General features: G+C 49.4%; 1 protein-coding gene across 2 annotated transcripts in view; it reads right to left on the bottom strand.

Moving 5' to 3' along the window:
- HPSE2 (heparanase 2 (inactive)) overlaps window positions 1–18,527 on the bottom strand; it is a 111,595-nt gene that overhangs the window by 17,876 nt on the left and 75,192 nt on the right. The window contains exons 6-7 of one of the 2 annotated variants that reach the window (XM_062001911.1): window positions 9,169–9,216; window positions 834–927 (exon numbers count right to left, since the gene is read on the bottom strand). In XM_062001911.1, coding sequence (XP_061857895.1) covers window positions 834–927; window positions 9,169–9,216 — 142 coding nt within the window. The remainder of the gene's footprint in view (window positions 1–833; window positions 928–9,168; window positions 9,217–18,527) is intronic. The other variant, XM_062001912.1, reaches the window with a different exon arrangement.

The following is an 18,527-nucleotide window of genomic DNA, read 5'->3' as shown; positions in this document are numbered from 1 at the left end:
CTCTAGTCCCTAAAACCTTCCCTGCTTATTAGATGTTTCTTATTTCTTCTGGGGTTGGGAGCTGAACAGGCCAGTCACAGTCCTAGTCCCTGGATCAGGAAAAGTGGGGGGACTCTCTGGTCCTGCACCCAGTAGCCACAGATGAGAGCTGGGTCCTCCTGACCCGTGGGAGAGGAGTGCTGGCTGCAGCCTGGCCAGTTCAGGCAGAGCTGTGGGCTCCGACATCACACGCCAGTGACAGCTGGGTTTCACAACACAGGCAAAACAGAATCATTGGGGGAAAAATACACTGTTGTTCATAAGGATCATGATTCTCTTGTGAAAATCATCCTGGAAATGCAACTGTTGCAACCTTGCAAGCAACATTTTTAGGCACTGTGAGTGAGTGGGGCAAGATATTGCAGTAGGAGCTTGCTCCTGAGCAGGCATGGCCACAGCAGTGCCTTTGGTACTGCCTGTCTGCTCCTTCTCATGCTTGTCCTCGGGAGCGAGCTTCAGAGAATCTCTGTATTCCTTCAGGAATGGATGGATAGGAGGCTCAAGCCAGTCAGCTGCTTTAGAAAGGCTTTGCAAGGCAGTGCATGCCCCCAGCATCCAGCCTAGATCCCGGCACACCTGCACAGCCCATGCCACACAGCTTCCCTCCATCCCACCCCAGCATCATGCCTGACTGCACGCGGGCTGGGAGCACAACCTCCTAGAGCAGCTGCCCTCCATCCCTGGCCCCACACCAGCTTCCCTGGGAGCAGAGCCCTGGCCACGAGCTGTGCCCCGGCTGGGCAGCAGGGGCACAGTGCCCCTTCGCCTCTTGCAGAGCCTTTGCACTCACTCACTTTCTGGATCTTTCTGATCTGGTCTGAGAGTGTGTCTAACAGGCGCGTCTTCAGGAAGTCCGTCACTTTGGCCACTCGGCCGTCAATGTAGTAACTGGAAGGGAAATAAGAAGACAAGGATCAGCCATCCATGAGTAAGTCTGCCCCAAATCATGTTCTCCCACACCAAGAAGCGTCCTCTGCCTCGGGGGAGACCCTTCTTGCACCTTGCCCTGCCCTGGCTGTCTGTCTGTGCTTGTGTCTGGCAGATGCTTTCAGTCTCCAAAGCAGGGCATGAAGTGGATGTATCCTAAATGCTGAGCATCCTGCACTGCAGGAACCACAGGAAATGTGGCACTTTTAAAACAATTGCTGGTGAGACACTGGCGTAAGAATAGCAAAGGCTAGGAGCAGAACACCACCCACAAAGGACTCGCAGCACCTTCCACACTGATCTCACAGAGACGCTGTGGAAAGACACCCTCTCACAGCACAGCTGTGGTAGCAGTGCCTGGGCTCCATCACCAGGGAGATCTTGGGATCTCCCTGGACAGATTGCTTTTATGGGATGGCAAAACAGAAGATGAAAATCTAATGGCTGAAATGACGGACCCGTTAGCCACAGTAAGACACTCTGCAGACACCAGGAAGTAGAAGGGTTCTGAGCAGAAAATATCCCCTTAAATACACTAGAAATTGCTGCAGTAAACACCCAGGAGGGAGGCTGCCTGTGCTCCCAACCATGGAAATAACTGCATCCCTCTGCCTAGGTCCCAGGACACTCTCCATTCCACGGCTGGTCTGCAGCAGGGAATGTACAGACACTCTTCTGGTCTGAGAACCAGAATTGCTTGAAGAGGTCCTGCTGTGACAAATCCTCCAGGATGCGCCCTGATGGTGTTTCAGAGCAGGAATTAGGAACCATTGGGTGCATGGGCTGAGGACCCATGGTACCAGAGCAAGCCCTGTTCCCTTCATTGCCTGCACCACCTGCACCTTCCTTGCTCACTCTCCCAGCAAAATCCACAGCTGAATCTCTCTCCCAAGAAACGCTGTGGCCATCACCCACAGGCAAAGTCCTGCTCTCACAGAAATCCCTCCTGCCCTGGGAATGCCGGGGAGTGTTTCCCATACACAGAGAGGGCTGAACCCTTCTCTCCATGTGCTTGCTTATATAAAACACAGCTATAGTGCTGCCAATCATGATGTGAATCATCTGTCTCTAAGTGTGGGAGGAAGGCTCTGAAATGCCTTAATTCTGTCTCCTGGCTCCAGGACATGAGGCGAAGCAGTCTGTCCCCTGTGACTGGAAATAATCTCACTGGCTCCTCCTGAGGAAGCGTCTGGGACTGGCACCTCTGTTCTCATGCAAAGAGCAGTGGCAGCCCTTGCACATCTCAGAGGCTCCTCCCAGCCTTGCAGGGACACCAGCATGTCCACTGCAGCATGCACTGACATACCCCTGCAATGGCCATTTGGCTGATTAATAGCTTTTGCAAAAGAATCTTTCTGAAGCTCCTCCTCCCAAACCTGCAGCGTGCATCAGCTGCTGGACACAGAGAGCCCTGGAGCGTGTTGGAGCTGTGCTGGGGCAATGGAGGTGCATGGGACTTACAGCATCTCTGTCTGGGGCTGGCAGGGCTCAGCCTTTCCCTCCCACCCCTCACCAGAGCCGAGTCCACTCAGAAGTTACACAGACCCTTCTCCCTCTCTGCAGACCCATGGGTGCTGGGTGCTGAACAGGCTGAAGAGCTGGGCTCTGAAGGAAGGTGCATTCACCTTTCCAGGACTAATATCTCCCTAACACGCATCTCACCCACACCAGTGAGCAGCTGGAGCAGCTGTAGTGGCTGCTTCACTTGGGTGCTGGTAGGCAGGAACATCCCCAATGGATGTTACAGGCTAACTCAGCCTCAGCCAGAGCAGCTGGCACACATGCAACATGCAGGAGTGCTCAGAGAGGAGTTTTGTGTTTCACTGCCCCAAGTCACTATCAGGTAGCAGAGTGAAGGCGCTTGGAGCTGTGCAGGGCAGCAGTGAAGGGGGAACAACACCAGCACTACCTGTCCCTGAACTGAAATGCATTACAGGTCCAATTTGCAAAAATGCATTAGATGGGAAGAACCTCCTCTGTTGACCCTCCCCAAAGTGTGTGGTCCCAGCTGTGTCTCCAGCAAAGCACAGGATCATGCCAGTCACATCCCAGTTTCACTCCGACATTGTGTAACCCACAGAAGGAGGAGACAGGTATTTCTGCATGCCTGAGGTAACTGGAAGGCCCTAAGGACAGAGATTATCTCCACAAGGGACATCATTCTGATCACTTACAGGCTATTTAACTGCTGGCTGCTGGGGGGAGAGCAGATCTGTAAGCAGAAGGCAGCAGTGGGGTTTACAGAGATTAGTTTCTAAGACAAAATCACAAAGCAATGGACTCTGGGGATGGCAGATGTTTGGATTTTAGCACAGCACTTAAGAACAGAACAGAAACCTTTTTTTTTTTCAGACTGCTGTGGACTAAAAAACCCATCACCTGGTCTGAAATCTGGCTGAAAGGCCATAAAAAGAAGGTTGCACTGACTGGGAAAAGGTGGAGTTAGAGAGAACTCGGTCTGTGCATGGCCCCTCCGAGGTAACAGGCTTTCTGCAGGGTTCAGCTTGTCTGCACAAGCCAGTATGGTCCCAGAGCCCAGAACAAACCCCTCGGAGAGCAAAGACAGGCTTGTACCTCCTCCTCACCTCCTTCAAGCACAAGGTATGCTCCACCCTACAGCTCTGCTGCCAAGGGAGAGGGACATCTCTCCAGGAGCAGCCCCAGAGGAGGCTCTGACCTCCCAGGAACACAAAGCAGAGGCAGCCTGGGATGGTACTGCTGTGCTGAGCAGGGAGGAGAAATGCCATGGTCACATTTTTTGACAGCTTCATTAACAGAGAAATGGGGATTGGTAGAGAGGTGAAAGATAAAAATACACCTACTTCAGTACCAGGAAATCTTGTTGGTAGCATGTCTCCAGGGGGAGCAAGGAGGGGAGCACTTTGTCTTTGGGTAAGACAAAGAGCATGAAGAAACAAGCTTCTGTAAGAGGGGCAAGGATCTCTTGTAGATCTGCCTGGGAAGTTCTTGGAGACCAAGAACTATCAGTGTACCCAGACTAGGAAAGAGGGAAAACAGCACCAGTTGCAGAAGGCTTGTGAGGAAGAGAGAGGCACTGAGGTCTTTGCTGGTCCCAGGCTACTCAGGAAAAGGTGAGTTGTTTCCAACTGGAGGCTTTGTCATTGAGGGGAGGGCACTTACACCTTCAGTAATGGCAGTGTAGAAATCTGCAAAATGCAAACAACTGAGAGGCCTCCACAGCAGGAGAAGCGAGTTAGGCGGGGGTTACTCCCAGGAGCAAAGGCTGCAGCTTTGCTGATATTTACAATGACTCAGTGCACTTGACTTTAAAAGAAAAAAAAAACACCAAACCCTGAACAGCCACAACTCTCCAACCTCTGAAAAAGCCAGCAGCAGCTGCAGAGAGCTCCAGTGCTGACAAGTACCTCCCCAGCCACAGCCCAGTGCACAAGCAGCAAGGCCAAGCCAGCCCCAGGGGCCGCCAGCATCCACATCCTCCTCTGCCGGTGCTGGCGAGGTGTGAGTGCCAAAGGGGATGGATCAGGTGGACAGACATCTGACATCTCCTCAGCACAGGCTTGGGCAGCTGTGACTCTGCAGAGGCAGAGGCTGTGTAGCTCATTCATAAAAATAGCTCCAGCATGGATTTTGGTCTCCGCTGACATGGATTTGTCTCCACTGGCAGATCTTCCAGTGGCTCTGGGTATGGTGCAGTACCAGAGCTGGCCCCAAAGCCTAGGAGACATTGGCATGCCCAGTGTGGGCACAGGCCACACTGTCTCTCATAGTACAGGAGTGCATAGGTAGAGGCTAGAGGCAACTGCATGCAGGGCTGAGTCATTGTGTCCCCCAGTTTGATGCCACTATCTCTCTAGACAGACAATGTGAAGGAACATGAGAAGAGCCAGCCAAGGAAAAGAAGGATCTAGCAACTAAATCCTAGATGAAACATACATCTTGGAGGAAAGGCCATGTACAGCCACTTTAGGGGCCCTATTATACTATACAAAGCTGAAGCCAATTCTCTCTCCTGCATTTACATTATCCCATTTCTAAAATGCCCTATTTGAACATGCCCTAGAAACCCAGGCTGGGATTAGGGCAAAGGGAAGTGTGACTGTGTCACTCTGGAAGTGGCTAAACCAGACCACGGTGCAGGGGGAGGCCTTGGCCAAGGGCTGGGAAGAGATTTGTGCCCGTGCTAGGAAGCGCACTACCCCAATGCCCGACCCTCATCCCTGGCTAGAACTGTAGGATGGGACTCAAGAAACAAAGACATGAGCTGGGAAGATTTCTGAGGCAGGGCTGAGTGCAGCTGCCAGTCAGAAACATCCTTGTTCTTGGGCAGGCTGCAAGGCCAGGATGCACACAGCTCCCCAGTGCCTCCCTGAGAAGGATTGTGCCAGGCAATAGGGCACTTTGTTCAACCTAGGGCTGGCTACACGTTTCTATCCTGTTACCTCCAGGTCTTGTGCTGCCTTTAAAATGTTTTTCTGGAAGGATTCACAATTTGCTGTGTAGGACCATGAGCATTGCTCCATGTTTCATGAAGGCAGTGCACTGGCTCCTGGGCAGCTGGTTTCATTTACCTCCTCTCATTTTAAAGAGAAACCTTTGCCCCTATTATCTGACCTCTTCTTCTGTTGCAGTTAATTACATTAAAGCCCACTTCCCAAAGCTCAGGAATTTCCGGATCTACTTTGTTGCCTGCTGCTGTGGGGAGGATCTGCTAGGAATTAGGGGATGCTGAGCAGGGCAGACCCCCGCCGCCAGCGTGACACCCCATTGCCACTGCAGCTGGGAAACCCCAACACCTCTGTTGACAAAGGTGGCCCTGATCCCTGAGCATCTTCCTGGGGAGAGGGCAGAGCCCCTGACTGCAGCACAGGACAAGGTCAGCCAAACTTCACCTCCCAGAGAGAAGAGACTGCCAAGGACTGTGCCCTCCACCAGACACTGCATAGGATAAGAAGCCAGTGGGCAAAGCTATGCCCTGGCCAGGTTTATTTACAGGTGGAGATGGACCAGAGATTCCTTCATGCAGTCTCTTCCTCCAGGCACAACCTTCAAAGACACTGTGCTCTTAATTCTTGCAGCAGGCTCATGCAAGCCCAAATAGACACCTTGGGTAAATATATTGGGTGTGTGCACAATGGGCAACTCGCCCTCAGCACCTGTGGGAAATCCACCTGCATACTCAATGTTTCTAAGCCAGAAGAGATGTCACCCAAAGCAAGCCCAGCAAAAGCATTTTAAGTAGTACCTCCCACATGCCCATGTGCCTGGCATCTGTGATTTGCCACATTGGGCAAGTGATTTTCCCTTTGGAAGATAATGTGACGTTCTCCAAAGAGCCACAGGGACAGAAGAGTTGAAGATGCAAACATTTACTTTCATTGTAAGTAACAGGTATTGGTGTTTCAGAGGCAGCATTGCATAAGGATTTTCCCATTAAATACGTCAAACTTGGAGTTGTGCACAAGGCTTCAGATGGAAAACCAGCCACACAGACTGGGAAAGCACGCCCAGGGACAGAGCTGGGCATGGCTGCAGCTTTAAGCAGGCAATGAATCCTCACCATGTGTGAGGACACCAGTGCTGAGCAACGAGATGGCTGTGAGGAAGTTTCTGAGCAGTGGGAACCTGCATCTGAAGGCCAGGGGACAGGGGATGTTCTGCAATAAAGTGAGCATTTACTCATAACCAAACATAACAGACTAAATTGTCAGGGAAATGCCAAAACTCTGGGAGACACTGTCAGTCCCCCTTGCCACACTCTCCTTTAGTGGAAATTCCCTGATTGTTTAAAGCCATTCACACATCTCTCTCCAGCAACACATTACTTCTGAAGAGGGAGGCACACATGCTGAGTTACATATGTAAGTGAAACCATACTCAGAAAGGCTGGCAAGGATGCTAATTTCCACCCAGTGTCACTTCTCTGTCAGATGTATTTCAGATATATTCTGTTTTCACACAGAGAATAGGGATCTCTGCAATGCATCCCCTTCTCAATTCCCTTTCTGGATTGAGCATTGCCTTTTCAAAGGAATAACAGATTTGACAAATTTATAAACGATATCCCAGGAGGACGTTAGGGTTTGGAACAGAAATATTCATACTTGAAGTCAGACAGCAGTTCAGTTTCCTGCTAATAATTTTCTTCTTGGATACAAAGGAACTTGTTTTGTTTTGTTTTGCTGTTTGGAGCAGAGGGATGAGACGCTGTTTTGACATTTACTCATAAACAGTACAGAAGCCCAGCTCGGACCTGTGGCCATTGCCAGTCCTCTCAAATGTGTCCAGGTGCAATCTGCAGAGCTGCAAACCCAGGCTGGGGGAGAAGTGGTTCCTATACCACAGTGGAAATAGGTCAGCAAACAGTGTCTCAGCTCTGCTGAGCCTGGCAGGGAGCACCAGCCCTCCTGCTCACAGGCTGCTGCTTCAGTGTGGTTGCTCAGCACCAGAGCTGCCCAGCAATTCGCACTCATCCTATAAAAAAAGGGTTTCAAAGCAGCCGTGTGGGCAGACTCCCTGCACACCAGGATGAAACTCCACATCTGAAGCCTGGAAGTTTGTTCCTTCAACTCATCCAAGGGCTTGGCCCAGCAATCAAGCCCCATTACAGAAAGCAAATTCCTGGACTAAGTAAATGTGATCAGCACATCGTGTAATCATGAAAAGCAAACTCCCAGCCGAGACATAGATCATCATTGCACAGCATGAGCCTGTAAGTAACACAAATGCTCTGCTACCCCACTGCCCTCACTGCAGCAAGCTGCTGCTGCCTGGCTGGGAAGCCTGAGGAGGGAAACATCTGAGCAAGCAACCTTATGGCACAGCGAGGCAAGCTGAGATCCTTGAGGAATGGGACTTTCAGGGTGCTGGTCATACCCAGGGCTATAAACTGCACTGAGATACCAAGAGTTGCTTTAGCAGGAGGCTTCAAGGTTCACAACTGTAACTATGGGTTCACTTCCAAGAAAATCTCATGTCTTAAAACTCACCAAGCTGTTTTTGAGAACAGGTCTCTGGGCAGGCTTTACAAGAGATGGACTTTACAAACCACACTGCTAGGCTTCAGCAAAGCAACCTGAGCACCCCAGAAAGGGTCAGTCACTGTGAAGGACTAGCCTGGGGAATAAGCCCCATGGGCAGCACATACAAGCTCAAGGCCAGTGCCTCAGGTGGGAAGTTTAACACAGTATCAAAGCAAACCCACTGTTTCTGGGAGCAGAGGAGTCTCATCTTGTTTTTTGCACCAGTGAATGCCTGTCTCTGCAATGTGTCCTTTCTGTGGCAGGTGAGAGCCCCACCTGCCCCACAAACTCTTTTTCTATCAATTTTGATGGTCGCTGCTGTGCTTGCACGCTGCCTTAGCTTTGCACTGCCATTTGCATGCCCACTGCAGAGAGCCACATGCTGCTGGGGAGCCTCCCTACATGTGTAAACATGGCAGCTGGAAACAAGAGGAGGAGAAAGATGTTTATGGATTTTCCCTCAACTAAGAAAACCTTTCCCTCCAGTTGGTGCTTCTCACGGTACCACAGCTCAGGGCTTGCTTTGCTCGTCTGAACTGCAGCATGTGTAGAAACCAGGGGGAAAATCAGGTATCAGCATCTTTCTGGCGGTACCAGCTGGGCCTGGATCTTGGATATTCACCCTCTGCTCCTGGGGCTCCATCTGCAGTGTAGGACAGCGGTGTGTCTATGGACATCCAATACCCTCACAGAATGGAGCAGGGACTGGGGTGTTATGCATTTATAGTTGTACAAAGCTGCCTCTCCCTCTTCTGGGTCTCCAGGCTTGTGATCACAGGGAGACAGTGATTGGGTGAAAGAAAAAGGGCTTTCAGCTAGTTCCATACATATGGCTTTTGCCTCCCTGTCCATCCCCACCCTGGCCACCACTGGGGCTGCCTGTCTTCTGGAGGACTCAGCACTCCAGCACAGGGATTCGTTTCCAGGAACCAAGCAGGCCATCCATGCAGGCACTGGTCTTTTTAGCCTTCATCTCAGCTGCAGCGATAAAGGTTAATACCGCTCCTCCTGTATTTGTTCAAGTGTCTCTAGAAAGAGTGGCAGAGCTTCTTTCTTCTATTTAAACACAGCAGGAGGACAGAGGAGGTGGCTGTGGCACATCTGCCCCCTTTCACACCCAGACAGCACATCAGCTCTGCTCCCAGCAGTGCCTGATCACTGCAATTAGTGTTGGGAAGTAGAAGGAATGGTGAATACCTACTGTTGCCAGGTAACAGCATCCACCGTGCTGCCAGCCACTTTCATGAACCTATAGGAAACAGAGGAAGAAACCATATAAGCCCAGTGTTGTCACAGGGGAAGTCCTAAAATCATCAATGCATGTCCTAGATCATGGGAGCCCAGAGGTGGTCACCACACTCACAGACCCTTCCTAATGAACTCCTTCATCCTTAAATGTAAGGAATAAATTATACTTAATACAAATGCTTGTAGCAAGTACAACTGAGAGTGACAGAGTGAAACTCAACTGGCAGCAGAGCTCTGAGCATCATTTTGGGGCAGGTAAGGAGAGGTTTTGGAGCATAACAGCACTTCAAAAAGAAAATCTTGGGGTATGCACTTGGTTCTATGACTGCAACAACTGTCTATAGCACTTAAAGAAAAACTTGTCAATGCCTATCTTAAAAGGCTACACTTCTTCATCCAACACGTATTTAAACTAAGGAACCCCTTGCCTGGATTCTAGAATTGTTGGAAAAATGGAAGAAAATGAAATAAAAACCAGAAAGGCTATCAGACACAAAGATACCACCTCCAGCTCAGGAAGTCCCTGAGCACTGGAAAATCAGAGGAAAGTAGTGCTACATGCCTCTCTTTTTCTGACATCTTTCCTTGGCATTGTCTGTTGAGATTAAGGACTGGGTGCAGCTTTGGTTTGTGCCATTCCTATGATGAACCACATGCACAAAGTTGATGTGAATTATATGTTATGTATTAGTCTCTTGATGGCTTGTGATCCAACTACCTTAAAGAAAGTACACCTCTTCTAGACAGCTCCTATTTGAGTCAGATTTGGGGCTACACAGGTGGAGGAGCTGCTTACATTGATGATGCCAAAATCAAAGCAATTCTTAATCTTGGGGACTGCATGCAACTGCTGCAGCAGCAGCCTCTACCACAGGCTTGCTACCATCCAAGAGGGTTCCTCCCTGACTCCCTGGTCCAGCAGTCGAAACAGTACCCTGGAACATGAGGAAGCCCAAGCAGTTACTGTATTCTTATGCTTAGGAGCACAGATAGGAAAGCACAAAAAGGCACAGACCAACTGGGCAGGCATGCTTGTCTCTTCAGTAGTGTAATGTGTGCTGTGTAGCTGATGCATTTTGAAGTGATGATGTGTGCCTGTAACAGCAGACATTGGCTTGAGCATGTGAATGTGATGAGAAAGAAATGGATGCTGTATTGCCTCAGGCTGCTCTTTGATGCATGAGGATCCACAGGAATCTCACAGCTGCCTTGATGCCACCGGGACACAGGGATGAGTGGCACTGGGTCATGCAACCTCAACTCCCTCAGGACAGCCTCATGACCGAGGGTGGGGAAGGGAAAGGAAGGTTTATGAGGAGACCTTTTATCAGTTGTCATGACAGGGACGAGTGGAAAGCTTTCCAGCGCACGAGTCTCTAATCAGGTCTGAAACAAGAGCAGCAAGCTTCAGGCTAAATATAGCTCAGAAACAATCATTCTAACTTTAAATTAATGACGATAGTCAATTATAGACTGGGACAAAAGGGCAGCTGGACCCTGTGAAGCATAAGAGGACACTGGCAAAGGCAGCAGTAATAAATCCCTGCAGACAGAGAGGGAAGAGATACAATTAGAAATGGAAAAACAATAACATGCTGTAAACCCCGGCAGTACTGATGCATCCCTGATTCTGCTGCCTAGCAGTGCTGGGAGCTTCGGTTCCCAGGCTAGCCTTTCAGAGATGCTTTTACATCTCTCTTGAGGGTTAAGCCTAGGAGACCAGTGCCAGACTGGTGTTTTGGGGATGGTTCCTCTCCAGCTGAGCAGGGTGAGGAGAGCAGCTGGATCAGCCCCAGTGCAGCCAGAGGAAGAGGTAGGTGTGAGCTCCCTGCAGTTCACGCTGGTCATCTGCTGAAAAGGGGACTGTGCAAATACTGCTATGAAGAGGATGCTGTTCAGCGCAAGCAAATGTGCAGAAACATGCCAAGAGGCTCAAAAAACCCAATGCAGTACAGGGAGTGCTGCCTGAAATGTAACACGTGAAGTGTACCAGAGTGAACTAATGAACTCTAAACAGAAATTATGAACTTGATCTGTATTGGGTCTGAAGATCGATATATTGCAATTGGGTTGGAAGATTAGTCCAGCTTGCTTTCTAACCTCAAATGCGTCATGTTCTAGCTGCAAGACAAACCATCCTTGACTTCACTAAATCATCTCTTCAGGCTCAGCTTGGCATTCCCCACTCACACAGTTCAAAACCATGAGCAGACTGAACTCAGAGAAGGAAACTCTCCAGTTTTCCTCACCACTCCCACGGTGCCTACAGCCCTGCTGCAAAAACACCCACTAGAGTAGTCTTTGTGGAGGGTCTAGAAAGCAAAGCAAAGCCTCAGTACAGCCTCCAGTATCCCTGGAGCAGCAGAAGCAGGACATCTGTCTGTCCCACCTCTCGTGTCTCTAGGAAGCTAATTGGTCCATGGTTTAAAAAGCTCCTGAGAAAATTTTGTTCTAAGAGAGAGGTGTCACTTAGTGCAGTTCAGACAAAAAGCCAGACAGAAAAGGCCCTGGCTTGCTTGGTGTTCCTCTTCTGTCTGTCTTAAAAAGAGTGAAATAAATTGGTTGGTTCTGGTCATTTTCAATTTTACCACAAAAGATGTATATCTAGCTCAAATTTTGCTTTCCATGTCTGGTTTTAGTTCTTTTTTTCTTTCTTTTTCCTTTTATTGAGATTTTTACAGAATAAAATTCCAGTTCCTGGTAAAACTTCCAGTCCTGCCTTAATGGTGGAGTTGTGCCTGGAGCATACCAGATGACCTGGGCAATGGTGTCTACCCTCCAAAGGGAACCTAAAGCAGCTCAATATGAGCAAGAGATGAAAGCCCAGGGCAGGTGGAGATGCAGTGACGCACAGGTATCCGAATATCCTCAGCTCGGGAAAACAGATGTTACTAATTCCTTTATTCCTGTAGCACCTGTGCTGCTCAAACCACAGAGTTTGGGGCCAGTGAAGATCCACACAGTGCAAACGAGCAGCGCTGGCATATTTTTGTCTGGGATTTCCTGGCCTGGGTGATGTCCATGTGTGCAGCATGGCGCAGGCAGAGCGAAGCAGACGCTTCCGGGAGGGCTCAGATCCGCACACATGTGCTGCACAGATGGGCTGGGCTGGCGCAGGAAATCTGCCATTTTCCTACCCGTTGGGCTTTCTGTGTGAGCACTGGTCGGCCACGCAGAGCATGTGCAGTAAATCCCCTCCCCAGAGCAGTGGCACAAGCTCAGCCTGTGTTGTGCAGGCAAGGTGGGCAAGTTCCGTGGCAATGCCCCAGCCAGTGCCCATGTGGTGTCTCTGCCTGGGCTTCCACATGTCAGAAACCTGGAAAATGGAAAAGTCCTCAAAATCTGCTGGGGCAGCACCTCTAGGTAGGAAAGCAGAACATGTCAGAGATGTGTGGAGGAATAGGAGCCTCAAGAAGGGAGTTTGTGATACTGAAGATAAGATAAAGCAACTGAGCTCAGATACGTCCATCTCCTTGCCCTTGTAGCTGCCCATGTGCCAATATCCCACGTTACCATCACTACCTGTGGGACTCTGCATTGAGCTAGAACTGAGGCTCAAGCTTGTTTTTAAATAAGCACTGAGAAAAATGTAATTTAACATTGCTCAGTTACCCAAACAGTTCACAGCTCTGTCACAGAAATGGCAACACTGAGCGGGACAACAGCTCACAGGGCAGCTATGAGCTGTGGGAGAGTGGGGCAGGAGGGCTGCCACACCATGAGATGGTAGTGACACCAAAACTCTACATTGTGAAACCATGGCTCAAATTTGACCTCTCCCAGGGCATCTCTCATAGCCACATCTCCCAGGACCACAGCTTTCACTTGAGTGTGGGCACTTTAGATCTCCTGTCCTGATTCAGTACTTGCCAGTCATGGAGCACCTACTGCAACCTCAAGCAAATTGCTCCCATGGTTAATTAGCTTCCAAGTATGTTATTTCTCATCTGAATGTGTCTGGCTTCAGCTTCCAGCCACTGAAACTTCCTAAGCTTATTCCTGATACATTAAAGAGCCATCTGCATTTGTAAATCTTTTTCCCATGCAGGTAATTGCAGATTGTTATCCTTTAACTAATAAAAACAGTGATCCTGTAACAAAGAATGCAGCTGCACAAGGAGACAATTTCCATCACACAGGCTCCCAGGTGGTTTAGCACTATCACCTGACTCCTGGATGCTGGGTTTCATGGGATTATTTCCTCTGCTGTACCCTGGAGTACTTGAAAAGAAAATTGATCTCCCCAGGCTCCAAATGCGGGAACAGCACTGGGCTGCCTGTGGTGCCATAGTGGATGCCGAGAGCTGGGTGGCAGATCTCTGCCCTTGGACTTAACAGTGATGGGTAGAAATAGCTTTACCTTGTGTCTGAATTGGTTCCAGTAGCAGAATAAAATACCTGCAGCAGCAGGCAGGTACTAGACCCAATTCATGCCACCTTCTGCAGACTTTAACCTGCAGTGCCAGATATCCGTCAGGGATTTCACTAGGGGAGCAGAGACTGGTGAGGACAGTGTATAAATCTGCTGCTATATTGCATTCTCTCTCTGCTCAGCATCACCTTACTTCAACCAATCCGAGCTCTGTTAGGGCTGCACAAGCCTTCTAGCAAAGAAAGCTTTATGTTCCAGACTGCCTCAGCCACTCATGGTGATCTGTACTCTGGGGACTGGAGGTTGCATTTGGACCATGAGGTTGCATTTCCACTGATGCTTCTTCCCACCAATGATTTATCCAGTCCCTTTCTGAGCACACACCTGTGGCCTGCACAATACCCTATGACAATGACTTTTATATCATCACATACCATGTAAAAAAGCTTCCTCCTTCTTTCCAAAGCTTTCTTCCAAACTACTTTCTGCACTGTGAAAAAAACACCCCATTCATGGACTCATCAGCCTCAATATTCCCTCTGAGCTGTCTGTCTTCTGAGCTGAAAGGGCATAGCTTATTTAATCTCTTCTCAGGTGAAGACTTCACGTACCTCTACACATCCTCAGCTCCTCTCCCTGTAACCCTCTTGGTTCTATTATATCTTTTCTGAGATAAAATGACTAAGACACTAGATAGCAGTCAGAATGGAGGTACACTGTGTACTTACACAAAGGCATCATCTCATCTATGTGTTTTCTTGCCCATTTTGCTCTTCCTGTACAGGTGACTGATTTTGGCATTACAGCCATTCAGATCGGTTCAGTAAGAACAATCTATCTGAACCACTTCCTGATGAAAGAGCCATAGCTAAATCTTTTGCTTGTATCTCAGATTCTTCATCCTGCTATATAACTGACCACAAAATGCCTCATCACGTCCTTCACACCTCATTTCAATGTATTTATGAATGGATTCACCCATAAGTTCAATGCTACCAGAGCTTGAACTCATGCAGCAGTGACCTCCTCCTCCCTTTAGTTAATGTTAGTTTAATGTTGCTTGTCTTGTGGCTTGTTTTTTTTCACTAAATTCATGGTATGGACCTGTTCACTGTCCCAGTACAGTCTGTGCCACCAGCCTTGTGTTAGCTTCCATAAGCATGAACCTTCCAGATCTGCTGACTGAGATACACTTGTCTCTATGTAGCAGTTTTGCTTGGGCCAGGTTTTGGTAGTGGGGGGGGGCTGCAGTGGTGGCTTCTTTAAATGAAGAGCTGCCAGAAGCTTCCCTTGTAGCTGATAGGGCTAATGCCAGTCAATTCTAAGATGGACCCATAGCTGACCAAGGCCTGGCCAGTTAGTGATTGAGGAAGAGGGAGAAGTTGCTGCACAGTTGCTAAACTGCAGCAGCAACAGGGAGTGAGAGTGTGAAAACATCTCCATAGACACCAAGGTCAGTGCAGAAGGAGAGGGAGGAGGGTGCCTAGGCCCTTGGAAGAAAGACTCCCCTGTGACCTGTGGTGAGGACCATAGTGAAGCAGGTTGTCCCCCTGCAGTCCATGGAGGCCACTGGGGAGCAGGGATCCGCTGGCAGCCTGTTGGAGGAGCCCACGCCAGAGCAGGTGGATGCCTGAAGGAAGCTGTGACTCTCTGGGAAGCTCACCCTGGAGCAAGTTCCTGGCAGGACCTGGGAGCCCATGGAGAGAGAGAGGAGCTCACGCCAAAGCAGGTTTGCTGTCAGGACTTGTGATCCTCTGAGGGACTCAGGCTGGAGCAGTTCCTGAAGAATTGTGGTCCATGGGAAGAGATCACACTGGAGAAGTTCATGAGGGACTGTCTCCCGTGGGAGGGACCCCACAGTGTAGCAGTGGGAAGTGTGAGGAGGCCTCCCCCTGAGAAGCAGCAGCGGCAAAGTCCATCTGTAATGAACTGACCACAGCCCCCATCCCCTGCACCACTGGGGAGGGAAAGGGAGTCCTGGGAAAAGGGAGGGGTGGGGGGAGGTGTTTTAAGATTCAGTTTTATTTCTCATCTCCCTGTTTCGTTTTGATTGTTCATTAATAAATCAAACCATTTCTCCCCAAGTTGAGTCTGTTTTGCCCATGAGAGTCATTGCTGAGTGATCTCCCTGTCCTCGATTCACAAACCCATTTGTTCTATTTCTCCCCTGTCCAGTTTAGGAGGGGGAGTGATAGAACAACTTGGTGGGCATCTGGCATCCAGCCAGGGCTAAATCACCTCACGGTGGCATCACTAAAGGCTCTTAGACCAACAGAGAGAGGATGTACTTTTTAAAAAAGTCAAACAGCCAAAATAGAATTTCTAAAGAATGCAGTGCTTACAACTCCTTGGTGTCAAACAGGGCAGAAGTCCTTGTCAGCAAGAAGACAGGACAAATACCTACATTTCTTCCTCAAACTCAGCCAGAGTCCTTCCCTGTGCTGAACACCCACTCTAAGCTCTCCTTATTTCTCTTCCCTACTTGAATTTAAACAAACAAGTTCTGTCCATACACCGTCTTGGGCTGCTACTCCAGAACAAGTTGCTGATAAAAATCAATGCCTGGACACACTTATTTGTGCTGACCTGCCCAGCCAGCCACAGCTCTCTTTGTCCTCGTGACAGCACAGACCCAAGGCAGGGGCAGTCATCATAAAAATACTACCAAGGACTGTCCCAGTTTTAGCGTCTTGATTTGGCTTTGGCCTCTGGTTATGTTGGACCCTAAACATACAGCCTGTGCCACTTCATGAGCTATAAGCTAACACCTCTCTGTAACACATAAGCACCAACACAGGAACCTTGGCTTGGGGTTGGTTTGTGGATAGAGGGAGAAGGGCTGAGTATGGGGACACATCTTAACCTGATCCCTACTGGGGCTGCCCACAGATAGTCAAAACACTGTCTCCATGCCCCCTCCTGGCTCTGCCATGTCCACAGCTGGCAGGGATGAAGGGCTTCATTACCACTGACAAACATGCTTCCTCCTCACCTTCACATGCCTTGAGCAGTGAGGACTGGCACCTGGGAGCTTCCTTGCCTGCTTCTGCTGCCTGGACAGAGGTTCCATGGCTCTGTGACCTGAGGGTGGATGTGCAATAGTGACAGCAGTAGCAAGAAGGGGCCAAGGAGGCTGGAGAGAGGGCAGACAGAAAGACAAGGAGGCAGCAGGTCTGGTGGCTCTGAGAGCCGAGGGATGAGGAGGTTGGGAAAAGCTGTAGCTTCAGATAAGGAAGATTTTCACTTCTCTGGTCACTTCAGCAGGCTCAGGACCCAAAGTGGCCACAGAGCATCAACAACAGCCAGTCTTACATGGACACAAGTGCCTGTCAGTCCTTATCCTCCAGGCACTGCAGCTCCTGCCTTGGTGCAGGTAGCACTCCAACACTTGGAGTGTCAAAAACTAAGCTACAGCAGCTGAAGAACAACAGGTCATGAAAGCCCCTTGGCAAATGTGCCCAGATGTGGCAGCCTAAGTTTTGCACCAAATGTTGTGAGCTTCAACACCTCTGAGTATTATCTCTTCTTCCTAATAGCTTTCCCTCATGTTTCTTCTCTTCCAGAACTGAATGCATTCAGTCATGCCTTAACCTTTGTGTCTGATTCCTGATCTGCTGTTAAAATCTATGTTAATTCCTTAGAATCTCACAATTTTTCCCCAAGCAAATTCTGAGCAGTTCTGGGATTCCTGTACCCAAAGACACAGTAGGTAGCTAATGTGGTCTGCTCTCCAACAGCTCAGGCTGCATGAATGGTCTAATTAACACCTCATCAAACTCAACTGTTGGTTGTGTCTGGAGAAATTCCCTCTTGCACCTGTGTATTCACAAGACACCATTTCTAGCTGTCTGCACAGCGGGCCCCAGCCATCAGAGCAGGGCTCCAGCACTGCAGAGCTGGTCCTTACACAAGCAGTAGTGGCCCTGGGCCAGTCTCCAGGACTCATCAGCCCAGAGGGCCACCAACCCACTCTTTGGCTGCTCTCAGCCATTGCATCAGGCAGGGTGATGCAGTAACTCAGCAGTGAAGGGTATCAGCCCATGCTGCTGTGTTTCAGGTACGGCTGTCCTCCCTGCACTGTATCCTACCTTCAATCAGTGCCACCTGCCTAAGGGCATCATCTAGTCTGTCTAGCAGACCCCAGAGAATGGTGGCACCCCCGGAAGGGTTCAGTCCCACCCCGTGCCAAGGACAGGCCCTAGGATTGGGTCAAAATGACCCCAGCAGTGTCCATCTCCCAGCACTGAGACAGATGAAGCCTGGTGCATAGCAGGGAGCAATTCCCAATTCATGTTGACAGCGCCATTATTGTAGGACAAGGTTTAAATGTAAAGAATAAGTTTAGCTTGGCTGCTTAAGGTAACAGTTAAACAATGGACTACAATGTTTGGAACACAGAGCATGCAAGAAGAAAGTGTAATTGTAGGCAGTACCTCACAATGAGACTTTTCTCTGAGTGTTTCAGGACCTCAGGTAACTCTAGAGGCTTTCCCTGTAGAATATCTAATGCCAGCGTCTAGTGCTGGAAATCACTCTCTGGGCCTCTGTGAGCTCTCCTCTCCCACTTCAGCTCATTTTCATTATTTCCCCAACCAAATCCTGTTTCCTTGCTTTGTGTAACGGGGCAATGCTTGCCTGGTAGACTAATCCACCCATCCCATTTTCTGCTCTGGGGTGTCCCATCTCTCCCCTACAGCCTTTCTTAACACTTCCACTCATGATGTCTCTTCCTACCTGTCTGACTTCTGCTGTTCATCACATTTTTTTAAAATAACAGAAAAACTTTGCAGATTTCACATCCCTAGGATCCTTCATCCTACTATGAGCACTACATGGTGGTCAAGCAAGGCTTTCTGTTGAGAGCAACATCCTAAATTCCTTCTCCTCTCTCCTGCTTGCTGACTGTCATCCAGGACCCTGAGAAGCAAGTCCTGGCAGTG

This window comes from Colius striatus, chromosome 8 (genome assembly GCF_028858725.1).
Source record: "Colius striatus isolate bColStr4 chromosome 8, bColStr4.1.hap1, whole genome shotgun sequence".
NCBI classification, from domain to species: Eukaryota; Metazoa; Chordata; class Aves; order Coliiformes; family Coliidae; genus Colius; species Colius striatus.
The sequence above is the reverse complement of the archived record's forward strand: the minus strand, read 5'-3'. Positions and strand labels throughout refer to the sequence as shown.